Raw genomic sequence first — 26,078 nt, 5'->3', positions numbered from 1 at the left:
CCAACACAGAGTTAACTGACTGAGCCTGGGTCTGCAAAGAAGGGAAAATATTTGAAAGGACAGGGTGCAGCTGTGATGTGCCGGTAGACAGGCACTGTTGGGGCATTAAATTGAAAGGAACATTTTGGGAGCTGCTTAGACACACAACCACAACCACACAGAGAGACACACACACACACACACACAGATGGGTGTACTGAAACAGTGAGTGGTGGTTTGGAGACAGTGTGGGAGTGCATACGCCTCCATTTCTCAAAATAACCGGCAGATGAGGGGCAGGGAGGCAGGGAGGCAGGGCGAGGTTGGTACGGGGAGATATAAATGGACGCTAATTGTATAGCTCTTTTGGCTAAAACTCAAATCCAGCAGACTCGTACAAAAACACACACACTTTCCAAGTGTCCATGCGTGATCATACAAAGTACACAAGAGCTGTCTCACTCATACTCTCATGGATAGCAGTTTTAAGGCAAGTGCACACACAAACACACAGAAGCCACATACAGATTAAAACAGATATTAATTGTATGGTACTCTAAATCCAACCCACAGTCCCATATATTATTTCTGTAAAATCCCTCCAAATCTAGGAGTGAAAAGAAGTGAAAAAGAACAGTATTTTTTTTTTCTAGAGTCGATCCATGCATACACCAGTGTGTGTGTGTGAAAGGCTGACTGTGCAGACTTTGGATATTTGTCTAAGCTTAGAAACTCACATTAGTTCTATTTGGATACACTGAATCAGAGAAAGCTGCATCACATCCCTTTGAATCGCATCACAGCATCCACAGAAACCGTTTGTTCCTCCTGTTCAAGCGTCAGTTACTGACTCTGCAAAAATAGGCTCATCTAAAGAGAGATGGGAAGAGAAGAATGATGTAGTGGAGGAACAGAGGTAGCACTAAATAAAAAATTTTTTAAAAGGCAAATGGTTGATAATTACTCGGTTGACTTTTCTGTGTTGATGCTGACAAAGTGCAATCAGTAGAGGACGTACAGTACAGTGTCATACAAACCTCCTACACAAGTTTGCTCGATTGTAACAAACGGAGACCATGTTTTAACATTACCAGTGTGCTGATGGAAGCATTATTACTGGAGCAGGAAATATCCCGGAAGTAGGAAACAGTTTTTTTTTTTTCCATCCTGGCTTATTTCTTTTTTTTTCAAGAAAACAGGCAACCTGTGCAGGAGATGAAGCAGTGTGACCAAAGACGAACGGAGCGCCACTGGTTTCGCAGCTCAGTTTGTAGTCCTACCTCTCCACCTGCTGCTCATACAGGGAACGCCAACAAACTGCTTTCAGTTCTCCCTCCACATCCTCGTGTTTCAGAGAGAAGAAAAGAAAAGAAAAGAAAATTGTATGTTTCACTATAATTTAAATTACTTTGTGTATGGCTTTACTTCTACCCTCTGCTTATGAGGCAAATTTTGTACTGCATTAATTTACAGCTATATTTAGCAGTCACTAAAAATTTAAATTTAAAGCAAATTCTCATTTAATACATAATAATGTGCATTCTTAAACCACAATGCACCATGTAAAGCAGATAAAAAAAAAAAAAAAACAATCACCTATATCTTTAAAATGCTCCAGACACATTATTAGTAAGTACGTAAATAAAGTTTATTTGTATAGCACTTTTTAAAACAAGAACAGTTACAAAGTCCTTTACAGTAGTATCAATAAAAACCAACAACACCATAGAGCAAAAAAGAAACAAACAAAAAAAAAACATACAAGTGCCATCCATTCATCCATTTTCTTCCGTTTATCCAGGGTCGGGGGCAGCAGCCTAGCCACCTCCTGCAGCTGATCTGGGGAACACCAAGGCATTCCCAGGCCAGCTGAGAGATATAATCTCTCCAGCGTGCCCTGGGTCTGCCCTGGGGCCTCCTCCTAGTAGGACATGACCAGAACACTTCACCCATGAGGCATCCTAGTCAGATGCCCGAACCACCTCGACTGGTTCGTTTTGATGTAGAAGAGTAGACTGGATGACTGGATTCTTCACCCTATCTCTACGGGAGAGGCCAGTCACCCTTCAGAGAAGGCTCATTTCTACTGCTTGTATCTGTGATCTCGTTCTTTTGGTCACTACCCAAAGCTTGTGACCATAGGTGAGGGTAGGGACATAGATCAACCAGTAAATCGACAGCTTCACTTTTATTGCTCAGCTCTCGCTTCATCACGATAGACTGGTCCGCATCACTGCAGCACCAATCTGTCTGTCAATCTCCTGATTCCTGATTTTAAAATGAAACCTAAACTTGACAGGTAGCCAGTGCAAAAACTTTAAAAGTGGGGTAATGTGTGAAAATTCATGAGACTGAGTTTAAAAAAGAAAATAAAAAAAAACTTGCAGTAGCATTTTGGAACGATTGGAGGTTATTAATAAATGCTTTATTCAGACAAGAAAAGAGCGCATTAGAATAATCCAAAGGTGAGGAGATGGAAGCATTTGGTCGTGTCTTTTTTCTTTGAGACTAAAGTTCTGAGTTGAGTCAAACATCACAGATTGATAAATAAAAAAATTATCCCCATGTTTGGCATGTTAGCACTTGTGGTGGAAGAAAAACACCCTAATTTTTGTGTGATTTGGGCAGTAATCCTCCCATGAGCAATAATTAAACCTTCTGTCTTGTATGAGCTGAGCTGCAAAAAGTTATTTGCCATCCAATCTTTAACAGTCATTTAAAAAGGACAACTTATCCAATGTGTGTGGTTTAAAAGAGAGGTATGGTTTAATGTCATTGGCATAAAAATGATGAAAAAATCTTTTAAAGGTGCTTATAATGTGAGCTAATGGGAGAATATACAATTAAAATAAAAAATAATCAGAACCTTGCTGAACACCACACAATAAAATGACAACTACAGACAAAAAAACTGCCCAGTGAAGCCAAAAACCTCATGGTTTACTTCACGTCTCAGCAAGACGTGAAGTAAATCAGTCCAACGTAGGAACATCTGTACCATGTGGATTCAAATCTGATGGTCATTGGTATCAAAGGCTGTGCTGAGGTACAGTAAAAGAAGAACTGAACAGTTTGCAGCCATCAAAAGGTCATTTGAGACTTCAAGGGAGTTATTTCAGTGGAATGTTATTTTCTGAGGCCACACTGAAAGTTAACAAGAATATTAGTCTTCTCCAAAACCTTCCTGAGTTGTGTCCCAACAGCCTTTTCCATAAAGGAAAGATCTGAAATAGGCCTATAGCTTGTAGACAGGGTCCAGGTTTGTTTTTCTTTTTCAACAGGGGTTGAACAACGCTTGATTTAAAGTAGCTGGGAATGCAGGCTGACCACAAGGTGCAATTTATCAAAGAGACCAGCAGAATTAAAATCTTTAAGAAGCAAAGATGTTGGAAAATATCAGCTGAGCTCACTGAGGGTTTCATTGGAATTAGTATTTCAGAAATGTCCTCAAAAGAATGAATAGGCAATATCAGTAACATCCAATTTAAGCACATTCTGCTTAAATATTTTTTATTTGGTTAGTGGGACTTTTAAGTATAAAGGAGTATTATCACATTTCATGAGAAATCCAGCAGTTTAAAAAAAAAAAAAAAAAAGAAAAATGTGGCGCCTGTTCATGTTGATTGGTACTGAGCATCTACGCTACACATTACGGTAAGCCGGTGAGACAAACAAAGCCCCAGCCCAGTCCTAGCTCGCAACAGTGACGTCAGCGCGCCGCAGCGGTGCAGTGACGCGCGGCGATTGGGTGAGCGCGAGCTAAACTGAGTGTTGTAGAGTAAAAAAGACAAGACCCACAACAACAGCGGCGGCCGTGTGAAGCAAACTAAAGTCACGCTCGCACTTTGGAGGGTCACACGATAAATATTCGGGTAAGGAGGCGGTTTTTGTAATAATTTCCTTCCAGACGCTGTTAGCTAAGCTTGGCCGGAGCAGCTTCCGCCCTGAAGGAACTTTCTTTTGTCCTCTTGAGTCAACAACAACAAAACAAACAGGAGAGTGCGCTTACCGAAGAAGGTGTGCTGGTTAATTTAGTAACGGTGCTGGATCGAGTCCTTCATTACAGCAAATACGGGTCTCTGTTGTCAAAATAAATCTACTGTCCTGCGGGTAGTTAAAGTAAATACCTTTGGACTCGGCAATATCAGGGACATTAAAGCGAGAGGGAGAGCCTGCTGGGTGTGTTAGGTGGCTGCAATGAATGATGCCATTTTATGAGTCTTGAATAATTAGGCAATGTGTTGTATAACAGTAAAATATCTGCACAGTTGCTATATTGCATCTTTTTGCATGGTAGTAGGATGCAATTTATTTATTTATTTTTTAAAAAGCTATCATCATCGTGCCTTGTCTTTTTCCTTCTGTTTCTCCATGAAAGGTCAAAGGCAGGGCAACACCAGTATTAACCTACTGTGGTCATAGCACTGATCCGTTATTTGCATCCGCTTAAGGACACTGTCATTTGGTTTTGTTTTGTTTTTAAGCCTTTCTTGTCTCTCATATTTCCACAACCTTTTCTCTCCAGATGTCAGGATGGCTGCAAAATTCACAATTTCAGACAGCGATTCAGAGGAGGTAGGGGAAGGAGAAAACCAGCAATCAGCAGGACAAGATCAACAAAGCAAGCGCCATAACCTTACCCTTCCTGAGCTCAAAATAACAGGTAGGAAAACAAAAAAGATTGTCTGTGCAATTCTAATATCTGACAGGTCAGTTTAACACCACAAGACTGGGCATGACAATGGTGGTGGTGATGGCAGTCACTGGTTTTCAAAGCCTTCTACTTCTTTTATTTTAGCCACATATGATCATAGTGGGATCAGGCAGCATCCTCCAGGGTAAAAAAAAAATCATGTGAATAAATAAACTTTTCAACCTGGTCCAAAAAAGTAACGTACTATCAATAAAAATATTCTGGGAATACTACAAACAAGAGGGCCCATCTCATGCACCACCGTCCTGAGATAATGTTAGCCAAGCAAACTTACATTAAATCGGCACAACTGTAAAACCATCCATCAATGGACACGCTGAACTTGACAAAGTGACCTCCTAATTCAGAGCGAACTCATGGCTCAGTCACACGAGTAAAAATAGGACTGCAACCTTCTTGGATCTACCAAAAAAAAAATCAGTGGCTGCCCGGTGTTGTATTGAATTTTTTCACATTCTGTGACTGACAAAAACTTGCGGTGACTAAATGGTTGCCCAGAAATTGAGGGTGTTGCATACTCATGACTTTTTAAAAAATTTTTATTTATTATTATTATTGCACAGGTCGCCTGATAGGAGGCAACCTTTCTGCAAACAGTTGCAGTCTGACTTGGACTGACTGCAGTCACTCTGAGAGATTGTCGAAGTTTGCAAATAATTGCTATAAATGCAGACAGATTGCCAACATGTTGGCAATCAGCCTGAATGAGTCTGTCAATGAGCACAACTCAAGGGGACTCGACCCAACTGGCTGTATTCTTATGTCCCTGTACAACAGGAAGGTTGCTGATTGCAAATATAATAGTTAAATGTGAATTTCTGTCTATGCAGACAGAAACAGATATGTGACTTTCAATGATTTATCACAGTTTATTGATGTGTTATCAGAAACAGATTGCATTTAATTGCCAAGTTGACCCCATTCAATCACAGACTGATAGCAGACTGGCTCCATCTTATGGCACCATTTATAGCAGGTTTTTAATAACAGTGTTGATATGCTTGATGAGCTCATTTTGCAGTAAAAAAATAACTGAAGGGAGAACACTTCGTCAGTATCTGTTTTATCCAGTAAGATAAAGTTTAACCTTAAAGACTTAATTTGCAGTTTTAAAAAGGTGATAAATCACAGTACGTTATTGCAATATTCAGCAAAATTTTTAAAATTCTAATAATATATCGTGAGCGAAGTATTGTGATTATATCGTATCGTGCAGCGTCTGGTGATTCCCACCTCTACTGTGTGGTACAGCTTACCCACTTAAATTGGATCAAGTCTTGAAATTGTGCGCAATCTTTGGGTGATAGATTTTGTTTTTGAGCCTGTAACTTGGCATCACTTTGCTAACCAAGCTAGTGTGCCAGCATGAGGATTAGGACTCCCCAGGTTCATGCATTCAGATATGTTCACATCACACCCAGTTTCCAAAACAACACAAGACCATTTGGATGATGGGATAAGAGCTGGGGGAATTATCTCCCGAAGCAAGGTGTGTCCTCTGGCTAGCAATAAGCAGGCTTAAAAGACACTCACTGACAGGTGACTCGGTCGTGTCTTTTAGTACAACTAATGGCGCCCACCTGTCAGACATCACTGCCAGGCTGTTAAATGTTAGTACATTTTAAATGGGTAAGTTAAATTTTTTTGCATAAGGTTGTAAAAATTTTTATATCTCCAGTAAAATTTACAGCAGTTTTACAAGTGCGGCTGTTGGCACTTTTGCAGTGGCTTTATTTTTTTCATCCCTGGATGTTGCACCTTGTTGAATATTGTGTAGTCACTGAGCAGAAGCTCTGGTGGCAATATTAGAGCACACATGACCACAACCTGCTCCAGATTTTGAGTTCTACTGTGTCCCCTATATTTTGCCATTTCTTGGCTTCATCTGTATAGACCTCATTGTACAGAAATTTTGAATCTAGCAGAGATGACTAGTGATTTAAATTCCTCTGTTCCTACTTAGTTTTTTTATTGCCCCTTTCTTTGTGCCCTACAAATCCTGCTCCAATAAAACACTCTTAACCCCTCTCACCTTTCCCTTTCCCAACTAGCTGCCAGGAGGATCAGGATGAACTCAGAGTCCCACACTTCCTCAGTCTCCAGGGATGAGGAGCTCGTCGTCAGAGGGGAGGACGAGATCTGTACTCCCACAGAGGGAGATCCATTCAGGCGAAGGTCAAAATCCGCGCCCCCTGCTCTGTGGGCTGCCAAGAAGTACGGCCAGCAGCTTCGAAGGATGAGTGATGAGTTTGACAGCCTACTAGATAAAGGGGTAAGAATGGGGTTGGATCAAGGTTTAAATGATTTTTTTAAAACATGTTTTGTATCATTAGATGGTGGTAATAGTTTGCTAAATTGACGGTGTGCCTCTTGTTTTGTGCAGGAGATGAAGAAGGTCAAGAATGCTGGGACCACCAGAAAGATGCACCACTCTAAAACCTGGTGGAGCTATCTCTTTAGTCACCAGGAGAGTGATGGAGAGAACAGCCATCATGAAAACCACACACAACGCACTGAGTAAACACTGAGAGAGGATAAATGGAACAATACAAGGTCTGGGCAATGGAGGAGTTGATTGAGAAGGCTGAAGTGGTAAAGCAGAAAGAACGTTTAAGATCAAAACAAGACTGAAGAAAATTTGTCTCGATCCAAAAAAAACAAACAAAAAAAAAAAGCCACCAAGGCATGGCTAAGTGGGACGTACAGTAAATAGCAAAAAATACACTTTCGGTGAGTCCCGTCATAGTCGAGCCATTTATGTCATTGGTAACTACCTTGAAATAGATCTTTTGTACTCGTGTTGCGTGTGATGTAAACAATATTGTTGGGAAGTCCACTGTGCAATTCAAAGTAAGTTATAAGGATGGACTGCTGGCTGTCTGAATCCAGCAAAACGGATGAAAAGATGGGCCAAAAGAGGAGAGAGAATCTCTTAAACACACAAAGAAAGCCTTGTTTAGTAGTAGATTGCAGAGGCGCTCAGTTTAAAGATCTTTGCAATACAGTTGTCTCTCACATCAACACTATGCAATGTGCTTTGGGTGAAGAGATAGGTGACACCTGACTACTGGAGGCTGTGTTGAATGCTGTTAGAATTTCCTTCCTGCTTTCCTTATTTTCCTGAGGAAATTTCCAGAGGATGTTAATGTTTGACTTGCACAATCACAGAAAGATTACTCTGGTTCTGTGCCAAAATAATCTGCAGGCAACAGGAGAGAGTACATTTAAAAGAAAAAAATGATTTTTTTTTTTTTTTTTTTTTTTTTAAAGCATTCAGTTTAGGCTTCGTCTTAAACAACTGTACTCAACTATCAACTGCTTTATACCAGAAATTTTTCAAAAAGAGAGAACAATCTTTTTACAAGGACAATCTTTGATGATGCAGAAGTAAAACTTCAGGGATAATAGCTGAGGACATTAAACATAAAGGCACAGTCCAATATGAATATCTTTTTAAAGCCTTTGGACGTGCAGGAAAAATAAAAAACCCTGCAATTTTTATGTGTAAATATTTTGTTAACATTTTCAGATGGCGAGTGGGGAGGGGGGCTATAAGCAGGGTGGTTCAGCCAGATTTTATGAACAAGGTTGGCGTGCTGCTTAATCAGCTTGGCTAACTTAGCAATAGGCAGTGTACAATCCACGGCTGTTGTGATAAATGTTACGCACTGAGCTCTCGGTGCATGGAGAGGACGAACACAGAGTCCAGTCACACTGAAGACTAAAGTAAAGGATTTCCACTTGCTTTTTGCTTGCAGAGTTTTGCAGACTCAGTCCTGATGAGTTTTTCTTTATTATTTTGTTGAATAATCAGTTTAAATATGAGTTGTTCACTTCCTCCTGTAAGGGGATGTGACTAAAATGGGCACATACTCTCCCATGCCTTAGCTTTAGAAGTGCTGATCTGATGCTAGCTTTTCGGGCGTTTTTTTAGGCACATGAGATGTATAATACATACGTTATGGAAATTCTGCTTAAAAGCAAAGATCAGCATTTCTGTGCAGCTCGGTAAACATGAGTAGGCTTCTCGTGGCTTGTTTATCAGTTATGTGATTGTTGAAAATGGTAATGGGTTTGTTCTACTCGTCCTATTCTTCCTTCCTCGGCTTGTAGCGTTGTGAAGTTGTCGGGTGTGCAGGCTAAGGAGCTGCATTTGTATCGTCTTCAAAGTAAAAAACTTTATTAATAAGGTTACAAGGAGATATATATATCTATATATATATATGTGTGTGTTTCCAGACAATCTAAACGGTGCCACTTTTTCTGAGACTCATCCTGTTCTACCGTGTGTTTGGCAACGTGTGCCCTGACTGATCATTTGTCAAATTTAAACTACTTACCTTTTTTTTGGGGGGGGGGGGTCCTTAAAAAAAGGGGAGGTGAAATTTAGGAGGGTTTTCTGATATCAGATTTTTAGAGCGATGAGTGATTAAGTAAGGAACAGCATTTTACATTCTAACATGTCAAACCCGTTTTGTCAGATAGCAGATGGTCATCTTCTCAACATGCACTGTTGAGAAGTCTGGGCCAGATTGTGAAGCTTTACCCTGCTGAAAATGAAGATCAGATGGACTTTAAAATGATTTAATGTTGCAAAGAACTGCCTTGAACGCGCTGTGACCCGTGACGCCGCATAGCCAGCCTTGTCTGTTTACCCAAATACCGCCTTAAACTTCGCTACTTGCTTTCACAAATGACACTCAGAGAGAAAAAAAAAAAGCACAACAATGTGGAAGTGCATTTACTGTCATGAGTTTCAACACACACACACGCACACAATAAAATGGCTGATGTGGAGTTTTGGCAGCTGGTTGTAGTTTTAAACATCCGTGGCAGTGAACACACCCCAAAGGAAAAACCTGCCTGGGAACCTGGATTTTTGCAACCATCTGTAGTATTACTTGAATCTGGAGAGGTGTGTGGAGAAAAAAAAAATATATTCTTTTTTTTTTATTATTATTTTAGGTTCTTTTTCAGTTTTAATGACTTTTGTAAATGTATTTTCTCTACAACTGTGAAAACTCTGGTATATGCTGTCCTGAATAAATAATTTTAAGAGTGCTTTTAAAGGTATTCTCTTTGTTCTCTGAAATTCTCCACGACACAGGCTTTGAACACCATTAAGAGTCTGTTCACTGCAGATTTCTGATCGTTCACAGATAATTAAGGAAAGGCCAGAGATTATGAAGAATGCGGAACAACTCTTAAAATGACAGATATGTAAACAGCTTTTATTATCAGGCGACAAAAGGAAAGGCTGTCAGTGTATCGTGGCTTAAGGTCACATGATGGGCAGGGTTCAAAATGTTACATAAACACTCAGTTCATCTCACAGTGTGCTGTACTTTTGTCTGGATCCTCGATACATTAACCAAGTGTGGGACCAATGCTTGTAAAAGCTTAACTAAACTATGCAGTGGTTTCCCACCACTGTTGAAACTGAAGACCAGTAGGCATCATGGAGAACAAAAGATGGTTTCAGACCACCCCCGATGGATCCCAGCAGTACCTCCGCCCACAGTCCAAAGCTGACAGTCTGTCCATGTCAGTGTCGCTCAGTGTAAAATCAAAAAGTCTGCCATTTTCTTGGATTCTGTCCGCATTTGAGGACTTGGGGAGCACAGGGACGCCCTGCTGCACCGCCCAGCGCAGTAGGACCTGAGGGAGGGGGGGACAAAAAAAAAAACCTTAATGTCTTCAAAGTGTTTGCCATAAAAAACAATGCATAAGGTACACCCAAAATAGCAGTGTGAGTGGGCTTACTTGTGCAGGTGTGCGTTGGCACTTCTTTGCCACCTCCAGGACCACGGGGTCAGTAACCAGCTCTCCTCTCCCTAAAGAGGAGTACGCTTGGAAACACACTCCGTACTCCTCACAAACACTCTTCAGCTCTGCTTGGCACAGTTGTGGGTGAAACTCTACCTGAAAAGCACACGATAAACGTGAGACTTCTAACAGCTGCGACGCTGTCCTAAGACTGTCCTCCACTCAATCTCCTGCATTATACCTGCAGAACTGCAGGGGGGATTTTGCAGCTCTGCATTAGTTCTCTCATGTGTGCTGCTGTGTAGTTGGACACTCCTATGGCCTTCAGCTTCCCCTGGCCATGCAGCTCCTCCAGCATAGCCCAACTCTGAGCTCGGTTTCCTGGGATCAAATATTAATTAGGACCTCATCATCGATGTTACGTAAGTCCTACTTTATTACAGTGGGGGCATGAGAGAAGACAGCTTGAATTTTATTTCTTAATTAGTGAAGCAATAAAGTACATACCGCTCGAAACACCTGACACAAGCAAAGAGTTACTTCAACTTATTTACAGTGATTTTTTTTTTTAAATACTGACATAATGTGAACTCTACCTTGATTATGCTGGTCAGCCACTGCCAGACCCTGTGTGCCAGGCCAGTGGATCAGATAGAGGTCAATGTAACCCAAGTCCAGCTGAGACAAGCTGTGAAGGGCACCCTCCATAGCCCGCTCACCCTGATCCTTAGGGCCCAACTTACTGTGAAACAGAAAGAGGGATCTGAATCAACAGTGCACCACCTAAAGAAGCTATAGTCCCCCCCCCCCCCCCCCCCCCCCCCCCCCCTAAAAAAATGTGTTTTGTCATTCAACTGAATGTTTGGAGAATTCAACTTGACATGCATGTTCACACAGGTGCTGAAACAAAATAGTTTTCCTCCTTGTGCTTTGGAAGCCTGAACGTCACCTGGTTATGAATACACCCTCTCTGCTCAAGCCGTGCTTGGGCAGGAGCTCCCTCAGGGCTCGGCCCAAGTCAGCTTCATTCCGGTACACAGCTGCACTATCGAAGGCCCGGTAACCTGCAGCCAAGGCAGCATCCACAGCCCGATACACTTCTTCAGAGCCCTGCAACTTGTAAGTCCCCAACCCCAGGAGGGGCATATGAACCCCAGTGTTGAGGACAACAGAGGGGGTGGTGGAGGACGACATCTGGACTGGAAGGAACTACTTTACCTTGTACCCTATTAGGAGAAACTGGTTTGCCCAGCTCTGTCAAAAACGGAGAGAAAGGAGTGAGTTCAGCTGCTCTTCCATTAACCCTTGTCCCATTTTGTGTCTAATGCAATGCGTCACTATCAAAATATCTTGAAAAGCACGTCATTTGGCTGAGTATTGACACTGATTTTATCACACGCTTCTCGTTTTAGGCACAGGATGAGGACGCTTCAAACGCACTTAAAATTATGCTGTTGAAAGAAACGTGGCGCAGTAATAAGTAACGATCTGACGGTATTAACCTATTTAAATGAATGCTTTTACATAAATAAAATATTTCCATCCCACCTTTTCACCTCAAGTGAATTGTTTTGGAAAAGCGATGCATACACTGCTAATGTCCACTCGGCTATTCACAAGTCAAAGAAATTAATAACGAGTAAAAAAAAAAAAAAAAAAAAAGAAAAGGTAACTTCTAGCAGAGCAGAGTTTTCACACTACTAGCTGCTACGTGTGGTCAGCTGATAGTCATGTGACAGTTAGGGCGGTTTTCCCCGTCGCCATAGTGACACCTGCTCTGACTTTGTGGATTGGAAGATGATGTGTGAGATCTAGCGAATCGGAGCAGCCCGAGCGACCGGAAGGCGGGACTACATCCTCTTCAGCGAATCCTGAGACGAATCGGGCGTTTGATTGACGGACACAGTTTTAACTGTTTACGGTCTATACGGGGCCGAAGTTAGCCTGACGAACGACGTAGCGATTTCGAAGTCGACATTTTAAGCATTAGACAATACGGTAATTTAAAGACGAATACCAGAGAGAAGTTGAAATTTGTCCTGTATAACTATCTAAACATTTTCTCACTGGTGTTTGTACGTACTACTTTATTTTCGCCCCGTTGAACCTTGGCTATAACAATGAGTTCACGAATTGGCTGATTTCCTCATTTTATTCCCCAAGTTCATTTAGGTCAGCTATGCCAGTGCAGGCCTTCTCCTTCCCAGAAACTCGATTCTTTAAAGCTGGGAGATTCATCTACAAGTTCAGGATCAGAGGAGGCACCAGCTGCAGGCAAGACAGTGTTATCCACAAGGTTTCACACTCAGCTTCCAGTTTATACAACAATATACTGCCAAAAGTATTCACTCACCCATTCAAATCATTGAATTCAGGTGTTGCAATCACTTCCTTGTTGTAGAGCTTCCACAGGTGTATAAAACCAAGCAGTGACTGGAATTCTTAATCCTTAAGCATACCAGGACATTTTGGACAATTTCATACTCTCAACTTTGTAGGAACAGTTTAGAATGGCCTCTTCCTGTTCCAACATGACTGCACACCAGTGCACAAAGCAAGGGCCACAAAGACATGGATGAGCAAGTTTGGTGTGGAAGAACCTGCACAAAGTCCTGACCTCAACTTGATAAAACACCTCTGGGATGAATTAGAGAGGAGACTGTGAGGCAGGCCTTCTCATCCAACATCAATGTCTGCCCTCACAAATACACTTCTGGTCAGAAATTCCCATAAACACTCCTAATCCTTGTGGAAAGCCTTCCTAGAAGAGTTGAAGCTGTTATAGCTGCAAAGGGTGGGCCGACATCATATTAAACCCTATGGATTAAGAATGAGATGTCACTCAAGTTCATATGTGTGTGAAGGAAGACAAGCGAATACTTTTGGCAATATCGTGTATGCATTGTGCCTCACTACACTGTTGGTTCAGAACAAACCAATGACAAATCACCACATTACAGAGTCAATAAAGCAGAAGGTGATTAAAATAATATGGTAACAGTAAAAGCCAAATTACTTGCTACCTTTTTGTTTGCTCATTTTCTGATAATCTTTCTCCAAACCAGAGTGAGCGTCACTGGCATTTCCAGTCCAGAAATGGAATAATTTAACTGTGTCTAAGCCTGAGACAGTTCCACTTCCAAGTGCATTTCTTCAAAGCAGAGCAAACCTGCGGCACAGCTTGAAATCAGTACACAGGCTACAGAAAAGTACAGGTTTAGGTTGCATTCACCCGTTTTCTTCCCTCTGTGTTGTGATATCCCTTTTTTCCCTAATAGTCTAAATTCTTCAAGGCATTGTAAAACGTTTTTAATCCCAAAGTCAGTTTGGGAGACAACTGGGCTTCCAGCTTTGATGCTTTTCAGACTTTTTAGCTTCATTCTTTAAATGCCACTGTATATAATGGCTTCTATTATATACTCTATCACCTTGTGTGTTTCCTGTCAGTTATTTTCATCGGCAAAAGAAGAGAAGCAGGCCCCACAGGATCTGTCTGCCTTTATTCTGGGATAATGCCTCACAGTTAAAGTCTGGCTAATCCTGGAATGCCTTAAAGCCATTTTATAAACCTGAAAAAGGCGCTTTTTATTTAAAATACAACATATACCTTTTTGATACTCAAAGCTCAGCAGCGTTCCACCCTTACTGTTTCTGTCAGGAAGTTAGTCAAAAAATTCTCAGTGCAGTAAATTATATTCAGTTATGGTTCGGCTCTGGCGCATTGCCACCCAAAAGTCAGGGAGAGAAGCAGCAGGGCCCTCCTCACTGGTTTCAGTGAGGCAGTGAGACAGAGGTGGGTTGCAAAGCAGCTTGCAGGGCCAGCAAAAACTCTTCAGGTTGCAACAGATTAAACAGGAAGCACAGTGGAGTATGAGCTGGCTGATCTTGTCATTTAAAAATGCTTGCCTTCAGTGACACTGTATTGTACTCAGTCTCAGAGCTTTTGTAATAAGTTAACTCAAACTGCTGCCCTATATCATGGCCTCTTTAAGAGAGAAATGTGATATGAGCATGAAGTGGGTGTGATTTATTTCAGCAGCCAAGAGGATGTTATGGGAGAAGACCGCTTCAGTCAGGAATTTGAGGTAATAATGAATCCTTCTTGCCTTCTCACACACTCTGCTGGCACTCACGTGTAATCCTCTTTTTATGTTTCGGCCTCTTCTCTGTTTTTAGGAAATCATCAGAACTGTTCTCGGCAACCTGGACAATCTCCAGCCCTTCTCCTCACCCCACTACACCGTCTTCCCTTGTATCCTTCACTTCAGTTTGTTCATCCATCATCTCTGTCTTTAAGTGCTTCTCATCAGTCAGTTGAACCCATTATTCCTCCACCCACGCCATTAAACTGATATGATACAGTCCATTTCCCTTGTTACTGTGATCCATAGGTATGTAATATTGATCACAAAAGTCGATGCTGAGATCTTCACAATGCTCTTTAGTGAATGGTAGCACCTGCCTGCATTATCTCACTGCACTGGTGTATTTTGTTAACTGTAGCTTGTCAGATAAGAAGCGGCAGAAGTGTGTGTGCAAACACGACAAGACAAATCTGAGAGTCTACCCTTTCACTCTTATCCTCTACCTGGAGAAAAACACGCAGAACGGTGAGGGGAGTTACACATACTGCACATGTTCATTTATATAATTTTTTTCCAAGCACAAAATCTGGGAGGAGGGAGTTCATTCTTGGCCCTTACTTATCTTTCATGGTGCGTCATCAAAAGCAGAGTGGGAGTTGATGTATGGGCAAATGCTGGTGGCTGTATAGAGGTTTAGCATCCACAGGGTTCTTCTAATTTCTCTGTTATATGCCACCTTGTTGCCTCTCTCCTCTGTCCTCCTGCATGCCATCTTTGAAGGATTATGCAACTACTAAAATCCATCTGAAGGACAAAGGGGGGAGTAGGCTTTCTAGAGGAACTGTGAGACCGGATTCAAAGATGTATCCCTCTTTAAAAGTGAGACACAAAAGTGACCTGACAGACAGCTTGTCCCATTATGCTTCTTTGTTAATCGACTGTAAGTGAGTAAGTTATTATAAACAGTCTTGTGGTCACCTGGCAGTGCCCTTAAATACGATATGACGTTAAACTGTGATAATGCAGTTGTTCCATACCTCATATTAACTGATGTCACTTTAAAACGATGGCTCCAAAACAAAAAAAATGTCTTTCCTCGTGGCCTTCGTCTCCACTCACCTCTAAGACACGATGAAAAAAGGGAAGAAATTGAGGAGGAACAATCTGAGATGTCAGAACTGTGATAAAGAACAGATGTGGTGAACCTGAGTAGAAGGATAGTGTTCAGGCTTGATGATATCTCATATTGGTTTATTTATCTTGTTTCAGGGCCTCAGTCAGCGGAGGTGAGTTGGTTTTTATGTTACTTACATAAAACATGTCAACAAAAAAAAAAAATAGTTTTTGTGGTGAGCAACTACATTTTCTGCTGTAATTTGTGAACATGTGCACACAAAAGCAGTGACCAGATCAAAAAAATTACAGGCTGTATCTTATGTTTTCCTTACAGTATGATAAAATACAGTCCTAAAATACAACTATAAAGTCAAGCTGAGGAAATCACTGCAGTGTGTGTTTTTCTAGGAGAATGAGGAAACGCAGCACATCCCCTCCACTTCTGAGCCTCAGTCAAAGCGCTGTAAGAGAGATTCACCACTAGAGGAGGCCATACTAAAGGACTTAATCAAGGGCATGGAGGCTGAAAACAGGGTGGCAGTGACTGGGTGAGCGTTCTCTCTCAGCTCTGAGCTGCAATTGCTCTTTTTGTCACATTTAAGATTATCTTTGCAAATGTAAAAAGCCCTCAAAGCCAACTTACACCTCTTGTGACTAGTTTTATGGTTGGTCACGTTGTGCTCAGGGATGACAAACTTTTGATCCATCTCCAGAATTATACCAGTGCTATTAAACTTCAGCATGGGAGAAGGAATTGATGGCTTTATTTTCTTTAACTCCTATTTCCTGCTTTTACTGAAAAGTCACTTTCTCGCCTCCAGCCTGTTCAAACTGCAGCAGCTTCTCGCTGCGTTTAGCAGATAGGATCACACTGTCCCAATCTTGGCTTCATGGATTAAACCATTTGCTCCCTGTACAGTACATTGATTGATTACAAGTACAATTGATTTTAAGATCTTACTAATAACTTCTAAAGCATGTCAGGACCTGAATTTGGCCTCATATGAACCAGTCACAGCCTTAGATCCTTAGGTGGGCCTTTCTCACCATTCTGAAGTCAACATTTCAATCTGAAGGTCAACATCTGCACGTCTTTTTTGTCCTGTCTCCCTCACCCCCGAGAGGTCACGACTGATGACTGACCCTCCCTGAGCCTGGTTCAGCTAGAGGCTTCTTCCTGTTAAAAGGGAGTTTTTCCTTCCCACTGTCTCCAAGTGCTTGCTCATAGGGGGTCGTCTGATCGTTGGGGTTTCTCTGCATTATCTTAGAGTCTTTGCCACACATTATAACCCACCTTGAGGTGACTGCTGTTGTGATTTAACGCTATATAAATAAAAGTGAATCAAATTAAATGAAATTGAATTATTTTGACCTCCGTGCCTCTCAGCTTTGAAATATCTGAGTAGATAAAGCTTGCAGAATCAGTGACTTCCTCTAAATCATTTCTCCAAAAAAAGGATTTGCATTTTATGCAATGTCATCTTTAATCATCCTTTTTATCACTTTTTTAAATTGTTTGATATATGTCAGTCTTCCTGTGTCTTGCTTATCGCTTTTATCCTTTTATTAGTATTTAATAATTGACCATTTTCCTTTTGCACATTTTGGCCTATTTTCTTTTTGTTTTATTTCTCTTAACTTTAATTTGATCTCATTTTGTTTTTACTCTGCTTTTCCTCTTCTGTCAAAATAGTTAGTAAACACTTTTTTTTAAAGGTGCTATATTAAAATTAGTATTATTATATAGGATCATGGCTATCTGGAGGACTACACACATGCACATCATCCCCCAAAGGGCAAGACCCCCAATGGGGGCCTTAATATTCCTCTATGTTTATTGTATTTCAGGTGACATTAGGTGATTGAGGAAAATAGGCATGGCATAGGCCATTGCATATTTCTGTATTCTCCTTCAGAGTGAATATATGTTGCTGTAATAAGATGATACAAACAATAAGAGGACACTTGTTCACACAAGCATTATACACACACAGTGTAGAGATGAAAATCAGCGTCCTCGTTCATAAAATCACTAATTCAGTTTGACGACCACTTTGTTTCTCTCTCTCTCTCTCACACACACACACACACACACACACACACGCTTCAGTGGTTTTTGCGGTTATGAAACAGGCAAGAGGCGCCACCTCAATCACCCTGACAGTCAGATCAGCAGGGCGAAAATTATTTCACATGTGCACGCACACACACCGACGCGGTACTGCCCTCCATCTAGTTTGTATTAACTTATGTAAACAGAATTGTCTCCTTTTTAAACTCGGGGAGCAGACACACTCAGATGCACAAACTGTGTAAACATCCTGCAAACAGCACGGCCTCAAGCGTCAGAACCACCGCGCAGGAAATAAAGTTTCATTGAGGTTTTCTCATTGAATTACACTCACCATTGCGTTAATAATGGTGCAAAGTGACACCAAGTGTAACACACAGTGCACAAACACAATTACTGCACCACACTTACAGAGGCATCATCAGTAAAGGCAGTTGTGTGTGTGTGTGTGTGTGTGTGTGAGACTCCTAGGAGTGACAGATGGGGGGTTTTTGTGTTAAACCTTAAAAAAATGGGAACAGAAATGAATGAGTTTCTTAGAACAAGTACAAACATAAAACTGACAATAAAATCACAGCTTTTCTAATTCTTCTCTTCCAGTATTCTGGTCTGGTATTCATCACTGTGGTGCATTTGATGTTATCTGTAAAATAAACAGGTAATGCATTGTTATAGATATTTCTGGTGTATTTTATTGATGGACAATGTCTTCACTTGATTCATAGGTGGCCAGGACTAAAGTGGGCTCCTTGTTTCTACTCTGTTTTCCTCTGAAGCTGGATAAGTTATAGTTAGGCTATCGATTGTTTTTTCAAGAAAAGCCACCATTGGTCCACTCTTCTCCCTACTGAGCCTTGTCTCTAAATTAAGGGTAATTTTTCAGGATTTTTCAGGGCTCTCTGTATCTGGTTTCAGAAGTTGCTAGTTCTTTTTTGTGTCCAAATCAAGCAGAGTGGGAGTTGATGTATGGGCAAATGCTGGTGGCTGTATAGAGGTTTAGCATCCACAGGGTTCTTCTAATTTCTCTATTATATGCCACCTTGTTGCCTCTCTTCCCTGTCCTCTTGCATGCCATCTTTAAACAATGATGCAACTATTAACATCCATCTGAAGGACAAAGGGGGGAGTAGGCTTTCTTTGACCGGATTCAAAGATGTATCCCCCTTTAAAAGTGAGACACAAAAGTGAGTTTCAGAAGTTGCTAGTTCTTTTTTGTGTCCAAATCATTTAAGCACTGCTGTTTTTATGAGTTCTGGACACTGAAGAAAGCTTCTGATTGGCTTTTAGTCACAAGAAAATTGAATAGTGTGCCTTTAGAGGTACTTGTAGAGTTTCCTTGTTCTCTCTCACTGACCTGATACAATCTGGCTGACAGATGATGCTAGACCCAAAAATGTACAACGAATTCCATGGGAAGTGTTGGCTTTTTTGCCATACACTATTTTGATAAGCAAACAGTTAATCCCATATGAGGAAGTAGTTATTGATCAAGCTGATGTGCAAATTTCGCACACAGACAGTATTTTGCTGTCATTTACTCACATGACAAAGTACTCCCCTATATTTATCACACTGTGATAATTAAATCATCTAAGTACTCTCATGTCACACCCTTGCTAATTCAGTTGCAGTGTCTCTCAATCAACTTCAGAGTCCACTTTAACATTCTGGTTTTGACTTTTAGAGCTCTGCAGGTGGCAGTGAACTTTTACATTCATGCATCCCCAGCAGGTCCCTGAGGTCTTGTGATCAGGGCCTGTTGGCTGTGCAGCACATAAGACTGAGAACTAAAGGAGACAGATCTTTTGCCACAGTAGCCCCCAGACTCTCCCACTGAGCCTGAGATCTGTGGACTTGGTGGTTTCTTTTCAAAAGCAGCTAAAAACATCTTTTCAAACTTGTTTTTGGGTAACCTTTTGATCTTTTTTTTTCTTTTTGTGAAACTCTTTTTGATATGTATCTTTAAAGGTGCTATATGAATCAATTTTACTTACTAACACAAAAAAATCCATAGAAATTGAATCAGGGTGCTAGATGGTGGCAGTGATCAGAACCGTCTTAAGGAATGACAAAAGGGCTGATATGTAGGTTTTGCTGTCAGATTGTCACAATATCACAGTATCAGAAAGAGTTTGTAAGCAGAACTGTACAAAAACCCCAGTTTTAGTTAATGGAAAGTGAAAATAAATCAGATGACTCAATAAAAGGCCCAACATCTGCCATCAGTGCTGAGTCAGTGTTGTCTGACCATGTTTTCACTGTGATAGCAGCTAGCTAGCTAGTTGTTTTGTTTTCTTCTACTTTTTCTGGATGTTGATAACCAGCATTAAAGTGCAGTACCACTACAGTATTCTTATCCTGGATATGTGTATATTGTTAATATTGATATATAAAATAATTAAGCATCACAGTAATCATCAATATCTTCCCAAACTCTGCAGTTCCCTTTGCTATTGCAATTGCTTTGCTAAAGCTAGGACATCTTACTATTTATCAGTGATTGAAGAATATGAGAACACCCCCAGGTTTGTTTTCAGCACTGTAGCCAGGCTGACAAAGAGTCAGAGCTCTGTTGAGCCGAGTATTCCTTTAACATTAACTAGTAATGACTTCATAAATTTCTTCACAAATAAAATTTTAACCATTAGAGAAAAATTATTCACAGCCATCCCACAGATGTATCAGTATGTACAGTTACTTTCAATATTAAACTCTTTCTATAAGTGTGATATTTCTGAGTCAACTTCAATAGTTACTTCTTCCAAGCCATCAACGTGTCTATTAGACCCCATTCCAATAAGACTGCTCAAAGAAGTCCTACCATTGATTAATGCTTGGATCTTAAATATGATCAGTCTATCTCTATTAATGGGGTACATATCACAGGCCTTTAAGGTGGCAGTAATTAAACCGTGACTTAAAAGGCCATCACTTGACCCAGCTGTCTTAGCTAATTATTGGCCATTCTCGGTCTTCCTTTTCTCTAAAAACTTCTTGAAAGAGTAGTTGTAAAACAGCTAACTGATCATCTGCAGAGAACGGTTTATTTGAAGAGTTTCAGTCAGGTTTCAGAATTCATCACAGTACAGCAACAGCATTGGTGAAGGTTACAAATGACCTTATGGCCTCTGACAGTGGATTAATCTCTGTGCTTATCTGGCTAGACCTCAGTGCAGCATTCAGTACTGTTTTTTTATTGCAGAGATTAGAGCATGCCATTCATGTAAATGGAGAGTCTTATTCACATGCTAAGGTTAATTATGGAGTTCCACAGGGTTCTGTGCTAGGACCAATTTTATTTACACTATACATGCTTCACTTAGGCAGTGTTATTACATGGCATAGCATACATCCTCCAGTAACACTTAGGAATCTTGGAGTCACTTTTAACCGGGATACGTCCTTCAGTGCACATATTAAATAAATATGTAGGACTGCTTTCTTGCATTTGCACAATACCTCTAAAACTATAAATATCTTGTCTGAGAGTGATGCTGAAAAAGTAAGTCATGCATTTATTACTTCAAGATTGGACTTTTGTAATTCATTACTATCAGGCTGTCCTAAAAGCCCCCTGAAAAGCGATCCAAAATGCTGCAGTGAGAGCTTTCAAGCCTCTCTTCTGTTTAACCAGCATCCAGTTTGGATTCAGGAGACAGACGCCTTGTCTACTTTTAAAACTTTCCTTTTTTGTCAAGCTTATACTTACGCCCAGATCAGCTGACCCTGAAGCCTCCCTTAGTTACTAGGCCTAGGCTCCTGGGGACTTCCCATGATTCACTGTTTCTTCATTCACCTCTATTCACTCTGTTTATCCACAACTCTGGATTTAATCATTAGTTATTATTAATCTCTGCCTCTTTTCTACAGTGTGTCTTTTATCCTGTCTCACTTCCCTAAACCCCAACTGGGCAGATGGCTGCCCCTCCCTGAGCCTTATTCTGCTAAAGGTTTCTTCCTGTTAAAAGCGAGTTTTTCCTTCCCACTGTCACCAAGTGCTTGCTCTTACGGTGTTGTCTGATTGTTTTCTCTGTATTATTGTAGGTTTTTTAACCTTACAATATCAAGCTCCTTGGGGTGACTGTTGTTATGATTTGGCACTCTATGAATAAATAAATTGAATGAAATTAAAGAAAATCAACAGGTGTAAATTTCAAATCACTGCCTGTTTTTTCAGGGCTGGATATCTAGGCTAAGCGCAGACCATCTGATGTTTAAAAAAAAAAGGCCACAAGAATCTCAAAAATGTATTCTAGGATCCACGGGTAACTGTTGCGGCAAATGTTTTTCTTACCTTACATGGGTTCTCAATCAGAAAGGCACTAAACAGATTTACCTGAATGGGAGGTGTACCAGGTAAAGTTCAGAAAGGCAAAACTACATTTTGAAAGTGAACAAAACGACAAAGACCAGGCTTCAACGATGTTTGCCATGGTGAGACAGCTGTTCAGCAGAAGAACTTCAAACCAGCAGTGAGGCCAATTGAAATGTTTGGTTTGGGCTTGTTTCACTGCCTTAGGGACTGGGTCAGGGGCTTGCACTCACAGATTCAACTATGAATTGTGAATAATAGCAAAAGCACTTAAAGGTTATGTCAGGCCGTGTTTCTGAAAATCAAAGTTGAAATGGAATTGGACTCTTCAATAATATCCTAAGGACAGTAGCAAATCCACCAAGCAGTGTCTAAAAAAGAAAAGAAAAAAATCGAGGCTTCTAAAGTAGCCTGATTTAAATCGTATTTAAAATCCTTGAGTATATAACCTTTATCTGAACACTGTATGAAAGAGGAGCAAATGTTTGCTTGTTAAAATAATTCAGAAAAGCCAACTTTTTTCGTCCGATGAAAAAGGTATCAGTCAGCGTTATCGGTGGTAGCCGCTCGAGTGTAACACACACTGAAACATTTGAGAACTGCTGTGACAAATGCACCAAGACACTTGTTAAATCGGGAGCATTAATGCACTATGAGGTCAACCATCAGTTTTAAATAAAAGTATGACTGACATCCATACTTCTCTTGTATTTTTAATAAAGTTTCTCAGATACTTGAAAATTAGAAATGATAGAGTTTTCCAGCCAAAGTAATTGTTGTGTCTAAATTACAGCAAGTTGGACTTGGGCAGTCAGCACTCTCAGAGAAAGACTGAAGAAGATCCAGGACACATTGACAAGGTAATCCTTTCCGGTTCAACATTTTACTCGCAACTTCTGATAGATTCTCACACTGTTCCATGTAAAATTAAAGCATGAGTCATTGTTTAGAATTTACTGATTCCAACACCTCAAACTCCAATGTCAATCTTATAACACCCTTTCATTTCCTCTCTGACACACACACACACTTGTAGAGTCTGTCTTTATTGCAGCCTGAGGCTAACATTAGCGCAGACAGGTAGGATAACAAGTGTCATTAAGGTTAATAATAGCATTACATCAGAGTGTACGAGTAACTCTGTAATTGTGTGCATGCGAGAGAGGGGTGATGTGCTTTGGTTTAATTAGCAGTAAAATCCAAAATTACCCTTCTCTCCGCTCCCTTCTCGTTCATGCCCTTTCATCTTATCTGATCCTCTGTTTCTGCATTTGTCCACTCGGACATTTTTCCACTTCTTGCTTCTGCTGCTTTTTTTTTCAAGTGGAAAAAATGATTTAAACTTATGTCATCCCATTGAGTTATTAATGTCTTAACACTGAGAAGGAAGTGCCGATACAAGTCTACAAGCTTTGAAAAGAATTAAGTTTGAACATTGTGGTCTTGATGATGTTCGTGTACATACAAGCTTAAGAACATTTTTATGAAATGAATTGTGATTTAAAGTAATAATGATTGCACTTTGTGGTTATCTTAAAGAGATGGGTCTTCTTTTCACTTTTAGTTTAGTGACCCAGGACTTCACCTACTTAAAGGATAATATTTGTTGGTGCACAAAACTGTAGGTGGCCGGCTAGCTAACCACCACATACACTCACCTGTCACTTTATGAGGTAAACCTTGCTAGTACCAGGTTTGACCACCTTTTGTCTTCAGAACTGCTTCGGTTCTTAACAAGGTGCTGGAAACATTCCTCAGAGATTTTAGTCCATATTGACATGATAGCATCACACAGTTTCTGCATCCACAATGCAAATCTGCTCTACCACATCCCAGAGGTGCTCTACTGGATTGAGATCTGGTGACTGTGGAGGCCATTTGAACACAGTGAACTCATGTTCAAGAAACCAGTTTGAAATTATTTGAGCTTTGTGACATGGTGTGTTATCCTCTTGGAAGCAGCCATCACCTTCTAGCCATGTTTTCATGTGTGGTTTTTTTTATATATATATAAAAACAGCCTGAGACAATACAGGAGGAGGAGGGGACACCTGAGACACCTGTGAGACGAGGGTATCTGAAGCAGCTGGCCAGGTCAGTATGACAAGTGCAGTGTGCACTGAATGGGTTCAGAATAGCCACACCACCCGCACTGCTCTGCTTGTATGCTCCAAGGCAAAAGCGGAGCAGGCTTACACAGCAGGGTAACAGTCAGACATGCAGATGGTGATGCCACTGTCTTTTTTCGTTATGTTGATCGACTTTTACACCCACGGGGGAACGAGCTGATTTGTATGGTCGATCTGCAAATAAAATAAGATGTCAAAGATTACAATGGGTTGGGAAGTCCCACTGTGCAGGAATACTGTAATTTCGGTGCACATAAGCACAGAAATGATAGTATTCCTGTGAAATGCCTGCTGAGACAGACACCAGATGTCCTTAGGCATATCAAGGACTGACATGAGCATGTTTAGCATCAGCATGCCAAACAATCTAACATGTCTTTTCGTGGTAGTAATGATATACGGTAGCAGCCATGTGGAGTGAGCCCAAGAACCCAGCCTTAGTGTAAGCAAATGTGCATTTTGTTCAATACAACAGACTCTAAAAGTCTTTGTTTGTCTCTTTGCAGCCATATCTTCCCTTTCTCACGGTTCTTCAAAGATCCAGAGAATTAGTTCTCAGAAAAACAAGCTGCTAAGTAATATTCCCAAATGACTTGTTTAGTAGTATGTTACATACACAGTAAGGTTTATCATTTAATTTAGGTTATTGAGGAGTTACGATTAGGGCTTTTTTGTGTGCACATTAAGAGGAAAATCAAAAATCCACAGAAATCACTTTAAAGTTGCAGAATAGAAATTTATTGACAGACAGTTTCATTACAAATTATACAGTGCATTGTTCCTCTTTTCATTTCCAACATTCTTTGGTTTCATCAATAGATACAGTATTATTTACAAACCGACTTTAGTTCAGATTCTTAAATATAAATAAATTGTGTACATTCTTTGGTCTCATGACTATGATTAGTGGTTACTACAGGAATTACATTCCTTGTATATTTGTTGAGCTTTACATTATTTCCAAAGGCTGACAGTATTTAAACTTTTTTGTTAATCCAAGTCAGTGTTATGAATGTAATGCTCTCAAGCATTTTAGCATATTAAAGTAATTTTAAATCAGACTTTTTGTTATAATGCTTGAATCTCTGTGTCCTCATACTGAGTCACTAAGAGTGATGAAAGATGATTGAATTATGAAGTGTTTGCCAAACCTCAGAGCCCCGAAGCAACACTATAAAAATGTTCAGTTTGTATACTGTGTATGTGTGTGTGTGTGTGTGTGTGTGTGTGTGTGTGTGTGTGTGTGTGTGTGTGTGTGTGTGTGTGTGTGTGTGTGTGTGTGCGCAACAGAATGGTTTCTACAGCCTAAACACCAAGCATGTCAATCAAGTTTTCTCTTACATCACATTTTACACAATGAAAAACAAACATAAGATGTGTACCCAAGTGTGAATTTCTCATGCAGTATTAAAGTACTTGGATCTGTACCAAGAGAATTTACTTTCTACAATTTCAGGGTATCGTGGCCTATTTACTGCGGGAAGCTGTTCAGTTGGGGATCTTTTTATCTCAACTTTGCTTTCATTCTCTAAAGTGGGCCTAAAATGCTCATTTCCATATTGTTATTCTTGGACTTTTCTAGAGTAGCTTTGCATTAATCACATGTTGCACTAACCCTTAATTATCTACTACTGAGCCTTAGTGCAGCCCCTCAGTTCTTTCACTGTCAGAAAGAAGCTGTTTTAGCTCCTATCCCCCCACCCTTTAAGCTCGCTTTGCTGTGATTGGCTGGTCCTCTTAAACAAAAGATCTGAACAGCGGGTTATGTGTTTACAGCCCAATCTGTGTGCCTGAGATGACCATATTAGGGGTGAGTTTTTGGTATGTTTAATATATACAGTAAATATACATTATAGATTTAGGTAAAAGCATAATAGGGCCACTTTAAGAAACAAGTGAAGGAACA

The 26,078-nt window shown here is 40.5% G+C and overlaps 3 protein-coding genes across 7 annotated transcripts; 2 read left to right on the top strand and 1 right to left on the bottom strand.

Moving 5' to 3' along the window:
• The first annotated feature begins 3,698 nt into the window (after positions 1-3,698).
• Positions 3,699-9,762, top strand: badb (BCL2 associated agonist of cell death b). The gene is made up of 4 exons (XM_030722650.1): positions 3,699-3,851; positions 4,505-4,642; positions 6,745-6,965; positions 7,077-9,762. The coding sequence occupies exons 2-4, from the start codon at positions 4,513-4,515 to the stop codon at positions 7,212-7,214; spliced, it is 489 nt and encodes a 162-aa protein (XP_030578510.1). The 5' UTR covers positions 3,699-3,851; positions 4,505-4,512; the 3' UTR covers positions 7,215-9,762.
• A 10-nt stretch (positions 9,763-9,772) lies between these two features.
• Positions 9,773-12,186, bottom strand: LOC115775133 (glyoxal reductase). The gene is made up of 6 exons (XM_030722643.1): positions 12,008-12,186; positions 11,409-11,713; positions 11,056-11,201; positions 10,701-10,840; positions 10,457-10,615; positions 9,773-10,351 (listed from the first exon to the last, which is right to left on the bottom strand). Exons 2-6 carry the CDS (start codon positions 11,651-11,653, stop codon positions 10,172-10,174), a joined length of 870 nt encoding a protein of 289 aa, XP_030578503.1. The 5' UTR covers positions 11,654-11,713; positions 12,008-12,186; the 3' UTR covers positions 9,773-10,171.
• majin (membrane anchored junction protein) lies at positions 11,515-24,796 on the top strand. 5 transcript variants are annotated; one of them, XM_030722647.1, is made up of 10 exons: positions 11,515-11,736; positions 12,623-12,733; positions 14,496-14,544; positions 14,636-14,711; positions 14,971-15,069; positions 15,814-15,830; positions 16,069-16,208; positions 22,837-22,903; positions 24,064-24,137; positions 24,679-24,796. In XM_030722647.1, the coding sequence occupies exons 2-10, from the start codon at positions 12,639-12,641 to the stop codon at positions 24,722-24,724; spliced, it is 663 nt and encodes a 220-aa protein (XP_030578507.1). In that variant the 5' UTR covers positions 11,515-11,736; positions 12,623-12,638; the 3' UTR covers positions 24,725-24,796. The 5 variants fall into 5 exon arrangements, with proteins under 5 accessions (XP_030578507.1, XP_030578508.1, XP_030578509.1 ...); XM_030722648.1 differs by lacking the exon at positions 11,515-11,736 and adding an exon at positions 12,233-12,457 and having other exon boundaries at positions 14,499-14,544; XM_030722649.1 differs by lacking the exon at positions 11,515-11,736 and adding an exon at positions 12,233-12,457 and having other exon boundaries at positions 16,072-16,208.
• Positions 24,797-26,078: the final 1,282 nt, after the last annotated feature.

The sequence above is a fragment of the Archocentrus centrarchus genome (assembly GCF_007364275.1).
Source record: "Archocentrus centrarchus isolate MPI-CPG fArcCen1 chromosome 18 unlocalized genomic scaffold, fArcCen1 scaffold_23_ctg1, whole genome shotgun sequence".
In the NCBI taxonomy this organism is placed as follows: domain Eukaryota; kingdom Metazoa; phylum Chordata; class Actinopteri; order Cichliformes; family Cichlidae; genus Archocentrus; species Archocentrus centrarchus.
This window is presented reverse-complemented; position numbering and strand designations above follow the sequence as displayed.